Source organism: Perca fluviatilis, chromosome 5 (assembly GCF_010015445.1).
Source record: "Perca fluviatilis chromosome 5, GENO_Pfluv_1.0, whole genome shotgun sequence".
Classification (NCBI taxonomy): Eukaryota; Metazoa; Chordata; class Actinopteri; order Perciformes; family Percidae; genus Perca; species Perca fluviatilis.
In genome coordinates, this window is record NC_053116.1 from 33,729,715 (window position 1) to 33,736,231 (window position 6,517).

Sequence of the window (6,517 nt, forward strand, 5' to 3'; positions counted from 1 at the left end):
AAATTATACTACCCAACAATATAACGGCCTACAAGTTCAGCTGAAATGATTAGCCGATTAAATAGAACGATTCTGATTGTTTCCATTTTCTTCATTGAGTACTTTTACTTTTTAAGAGTACATTTTCCTTCTTACACACTTTTACTTGGGTAACTTTGCAGGACTTTTACTTGTTAATGAGTATTTTTACAGTGTGGTATTAGTACGTTTACTATAAGTAAAGGATCTTCTTCCACCACTGATTTTGACTTGTAAAAAGAGTGGACAGCCGTGTGGCGTCTTTCCTCTGATGGCCAGCTCTGTGTCTGTCTACCAGAGGTGTATAGTCCAGGTGCCGGAAAGTAAAAATCCTGCCATGTTTTTGGATCTGCCTCTACATGTAGAACAGGTGTTTTCACTAACGAGCTCATCTACCTGGGAGAGGAGCTGGTTTAGTGATGGTTGGGACAGCTGCTGGACAGGATTTCTACTTTCTGGCACCTGGACTATACACCTCTGCTGTCTACTAGCTCTGTTGCAGAGGTTTGCAAAGCAACAGTCGTTTTTTAAATGCACTCGTTTTGCCCGTGAGTCATAAAATATGTCTGCAGGAAAATGCCCCATTTGCCATTGACACTACCCCGCCTGGGCTCGGTTTTGAGGCACAATGTTTCCAATTCTTATCTCCTCCACTACGCGCGCATCCGCGCCCCTTCTCTGCCTCCTCAACCGGAACAGGCTGAGCATCGAAAGCCTCATCTCCACGTTCCTCAGCCCGTACACCAGCGGGTTGATGCACGGTGGCACTAAAAGCATTACCAACATGGACATGTGGAGCACGGCTGCCGAGTACGATGGTTTCGGCGTCGCCTGAGAAGGCAGTGCCATCATAGCCGCGGTGCCCTCCACCGCCCACAGCGCGTCCGAGATCACTTTGAGCAGCAGCGGGAGCAACTGCAGGCACAGCATGCTGCAGTAGAACAACACGGTATTGCGCGCCTTGGTGTTGACCGCGTGGAACGGTATGACCGCGTTGCGCGCATCCTTGTACATCCTTGAGTAGCAGAACACGTTGACCAGCAGGCAGATCAGCAGAGTAAAGGAGCCCAGAAGTTTGCGAAAGACAGCTGCGGCACGGGGGAATCCCATATGCCGCTCCACTATGTCCGGCTCGCACAGTAGCCCACTGGTAAACGTCTCATTCTTTTGCACTCCCAACGTGTGCACCAACAGCATGTTGCTGGTGCTGATGATGACGGAGTAGACCCAGATGATGATCAGGGCTAGCCGGAGGCGCACCTGAGTGATGATGACCAAGTAGCGGATGGCGTGGCACACGTAAACGTAGCGCTCCAGCGCCATGCACGTGATGGTGAGAAGGCTGGAGAAGATGCTCACGGTGCCCACGAAGTACTGGGTGTGACACCAGGTGCTGAACGCAATCGTCCTGCGTTGGACTAGTGAGTAGATGACCGTCGGACCGATGGTGACGGTCTGCAAAAGGTCGCTCAAAATCAGATTCTTAAAGAAAGCAACGCGCGTGTCCCAGGAGAGATCCTCGGACCGTCCGATCCCGAACAGGGTAAGCCCGTTAATCAGAAATGAGAAGACAGTCAGCAACACAAAAATCCATATGAGCGCTGAAACTGCCTGTCCATAGGGCAGTATGGATAGAAACAGGCAGCCGGCAGTATCCAGCCTCTCGGTTACTCGGTTTGTTCGGTTCTCCTCGCTGAACCAGTCGTACTGCTCGGTGAGGTTGTTCGCATCCGCAGCCATCATTCCAGGTGCTATTGACATTTTGATCTAAGTGACTTGTGGTCTTCTAATCATCCACTTTTTCGGCAGAGAGGTGTGCGCCTGACTGGTCCTCCTCCGGCTTCTCCTTCCACCTATGACTTAACCTGGCAGCTCTCTCTCTCTCTCTCTCTCTCACACACACACACACACACACTCTAACCCCCCTAATTATGTTGAATTTAGGGAAGGCGTTGAACCATAACGCATTCTTACCTGAATATTATTATCGTTTATTAACATTAACATGTATTATTATCTGTGGGGAATTACATCATTAGACTAGTGGGGAAATGCTCATCTATCCACGTCTTGTATGGTCTGCTTAAAAAATAAATGGAAAATGTAGTAGGAGACATGTTGATTCTTTTGACGACTTTATTCTCACACACAAAAATACACCTACACAGTGGGAAAAAAAAAAAAGGAAAAAAAAAAAGAAGGGGGGTGTTTTTTCAAAAACAAAAAAAAAAAAACTTTCCAAAAAAAAAACAAAACCAAGCGGCGGGTTATGAAACAATGGGTTTTTTTTTTTTTTTTTTTTGGAGTGGGGTTTTTTTTTTTTTTTTTCTTCAAAACCATGGGCGGGGGGTTGAAAAAATGGGCCCTGAGCATAGACAAGTAAGAGGCCCCTGACTACTTTTAGTCATTTTGCATCCTAAAGGTTATACATCTATTTTTAATTGTTTTGCTGTTTTTTGTGGTGGTTTTGCATCTATTTTTTGTTAAATGTCTCTTTGTAGTAATTTTGGGTTTCTTTGTGATCATTTGAGTCTCCTTGTAGACATTTTGCAGCTTTTTGTGGTGGTTTTGCATTTGTTTAGTAACTTTTTTTAGTAACTCATTTTACGTAATTTTACGTAAATCTCTTTTTTACATCTCTTTGTAGTCATTTTGCATCTCTGTAATTGTTTTGCAATTTATTTTTAGGGGCTCTCCCCTACTGCTGCGGCTCTCAGTTGAAAAAACTCTGACACAGAGAGAGGATACAAGAGGACGGGGAAGCAAAACCAATCAATGATAAATATCTGGAGATGTAGCTCATGTATGTGATGACGCCAGGACGTACTTTGGTCACATATAGATCTTTAGTGCGCTTGCATTACTGCCGTGTGAAACCAAAACTTACCGGATCAAATGTATACAATGTAACAAAAACATGAACCTAGGTTCAAACCTAGGACCTTGGTTTGGACTTTCAGGTGTGAAAATGCCCCAACTGCGTGTCAGTCACTGCTCACACACACACACACACACACACACACACACACACACACACACACACACACACACACACACACACACACACACACACTCTCCCTTGTGGGGGGAGGGGCTTAGGAGACCATTTTGGTCTTTAGCGGAAAGGACTGAGAAGTTGTCGATGTTCAAATTTTTTGGCTAAGTCCTGGATCTTTAGCCTAGAAATCTAGACGTACCCTAGCAGCAGCAAAATTATTTTGCAGCCAGGGGGGTCTAGGCACTCTCCGTTGGCTTGCGAGCTGGAAAAAACAAATTCTGGTAAGGCCAATCACATCGTGTATAAAGTCAGTGGGCGGGCTTATGGCTGCTGCTGCTGGGAACAGCGGTCTTCTGGAAGACTTGGAGTTCAGCTTTTCTTTGAGAAAAGAACAAAGAACGGCACAGATATCATTCTTAAAAAAGGAAGATTTGTTCTGAGTTTTGCCGACAGGATACGGCAAAAGTTTAATCTATCAACTAGCTTCTCTTCCTTCTTCGTTGCTCTGCCTGGTTGTAGCGCTATCCTATTGCGTGCAGAGGGAATTTGAAAGACAACCGTTTATCCCGCCCCTCAGATTGAGCCCCGTCAATGGTGAGTTCCCAGACCCAACTGCTTGATGTGGCTTGTCACGCTACTAGATCTTCGCAATCCTACCTACGGCACCTTTAATGAATGTCCGTTACATTCAAGCCATTGCCAAATGAGTTGCTACAAAGCTAATTAAGACCAGGGACGTGCACAGCTACAGGCCATTGTTTTCAGGACAACAGCCTGTTGAGCTGAGCTGCTCCTCTGAATACAGAGCCTGAACCTTTTTTGTTTTCTTTATTTTGCTGTTGTGGCTGCATCAATAAGATTAGCCCATTATTAGTAAAGTTAAATCAAATGAAATTGCCATATCCTCCAATCTACATTTTTTTTGCCACCATACGTCGGCGTCAACTGGATTACCTTTTTTTCCAGTTTAGAGCAATAGCCCCACACAACTCTCTCTGTATTTCTCAGTATGGCTTCATTTAGAAGATTGTGTTCTCCGGTGACGTCCGCTACCAGAAGCACGCCTTGTGATATTAAAGCATGTTTTATCGTTTCTGCATTTTAGATGTCCACAGAGATGAAGGCTGTGTCACAATTCCAGGCATACTGATTCTAAGCAGTCTGTGTTCACACTGGAAAAGTGACAAAATAAAGTATTTTCCAGTTATTGTGCAACCTAAAAAAAAGATTTTTGAGTGTTTGATGGAGACCTTCAAATTTGTGAATTGCACAAATTTAGAGGAGCTGCTTACAGCTACAAAAAAACAACCTGTTAATTAAATCCTTTCAGAGCATTCAGTGTCTATTTGTGGAGTTGAATGGCTACATAGCAGGCTCTCTCTCTTTCTTTCTCTCTCTCTCTCTCTCTCTTTTTCTCTCATTTTTTTATTTATTATTTATTTTATTTAGTATAATATAAATTAAAAAAGCCCCAGAATGGCACATGCAAATTAAGAAAACAAGTATTTTCCAAGGCACTCACAGTTCTTCCATTTTTTTGTAGAACTCATGGTAGAACTGTAACTTTGTCCAGTTTATTTTTCCGAGGCAAATAGAACAGGCAGCTACGTGCGGGGTCCGACCATCATTCCATATATGACATATACGTAAGGGGGTAAGCGTCTGTCAACAACCCGTAGGTCCCAAGGGGGTAAGCTTCGCTCGAACCTCCTATGGCGCCATTTTGATGCTACAAAACGATCACCTCCCGTTAGCATTCCATTGACTGCCATTCATTTTGACGTCACTTTGACAGCGAATAACTTTACATCTGAAGCGTTTAAAGACTATATTACTCTCCTTACATATACCTACGCTCTCCATCTCTGCAAGATTGGGAATGATTGAGATTTCTCTTGGCACAGCTACCAGAAGACTTACAACTTTCAGACAGATTGCTCGTCTCTCTCAGTTGGAGGCTGCGCAGTAACGCTCAGCGCTCACCGGAAAAGTGCTTCTAATATCCTTCACTGGTCTCCGAGCAACGGGATCTGTTGGTCCAGTTTATATACTGTCTATGCATATACGGCATGATGGTCAACAGGTTCTCACACCCAATTTGTAAAATAAGGACGTTTGGTCAGGAGCCTTTCTCGTTCTTATTGACCGCTAAAGGTCTCCTTTAACGTTTCATGTGAACGCGCTTGGTCGGCACTATTGCCGTCTCTCCTTTAACGTGTCAAGTGAACGCACTTGGTCGGCACTATTGCCGTCCCTTTTGACGCGCTTGGTCGGGACTACTAAACGGTTGTACGGTTCCGTGACACGCGGGAAGGACGGGACGGTTGGGTTTAGGAAAGGTTCGTGGGTGGACGTACGGTTCCGTGACACGCGGGAGGAAAGAAAAAGGCGACTCTAACAAGCGTTACACGCGGGATGCAAACCCGGGTCTCCTGCGTGAAAGTCCGGTGTTTGACCCATATACTGCTCGCTAAATCTTATCTAAGTTCGGGTGTCCCCGGTACGTTACATAAATACGCTGAAGGGTGCCTTTTACGTCGCATCAGACGCTGAAAGCCACTGCCCAAACGTCCTTATTTTACGAGTTCGGAATGAGAACCGGCTGTGATGGTATATAGGCTATGTTGCGATCACCTAGCAACCGTCTGAGGAAAGCTGTAATTTTCGGAGGAATCGTAGCCAAATCAGTCTAATACATTGATGCCATCAACACAACATTTAGAAGCGCAATACTAATGATTAAGTTTGAAGTTCCTTTGACGTGATGTTTCCAGTCTACGGTTCGGACTCAAACACACAGAGCTCTGAAGCAGACTCTCTCTATAAAAATACTTAAGAGATGAGCAGCGTGCCTTCCGTGGTCTGTGCAGCTTCAGGTTTATAAAGGACGCGCTCTGCTGTCGACATGCTGCGGCAGATGTGTTGCGTTTGTGCTCTGTGTACAGTGCCTTGCGAAGTATTCGGCCCCTTGAACGTTTCGACCTTTTGCGCCACATTTCAGGCCTCAAACATAAAGATATAAAACTGTAATTTTTGTGAAGAATCAACAACAAGTGGGTCCCAATTATGAAGTGGAACGAAATTCATTGGCTATTTCAAACTTTTTTTTAAAATAAAAAACTGAAAAAGTGGGCGTGCAAAATTATTCAGCCCCTTTACTTTCAGTGCAGCAAACTCTCTCCAGAAGTTCAGTGAGGATCTCTGAATGATCCAATGTTGACCTAAATGACTAATGATGATAAATAGAATCCAGCTGTGTGTAATCAAGTCTCCGTATAAATGCACCTGCTCTGTGATAGTCTCAGAGGTCCGTTTAAAGCGCAGAGAGCATCATGAAGAACAAGGAACACACCAGGCAGGTCCGATATACTGTTGTGTGAGAAGTTTAAAGCCGGATTTGGATACAAAAAGATTTCCCAAGCTTTAAACATCCCAAGGAGCACTGTGCAAGCGATAATATTGAAATGGAAGGAGTATCAGACCACTACAAATCTACGAAGA

The 6,517-nt window shown here is 44.5% G+C and overlaps 1 protein-coding gene across 1 annotated transcript; it reads right to left on the reverse strand.

Moving 5' to 3' along the window:
• Positions 1-615: 615 nt before the first annotated feature.
• LOC120559034 (olfactory receptor 14A16) lies at positions 616-1,758 on the reverse strand. Its single transcript, XM_039800458.1, has one exon. The coding sequence runs from the start codon at positions 1,756-1,758 to the stop codon at positions 616-618; it is 1,143 nt and encodes a 380-aa protein (XP_039656392.1).
• Positions 1,759-6,517: the final 4,759 nt, after the last annotated feature.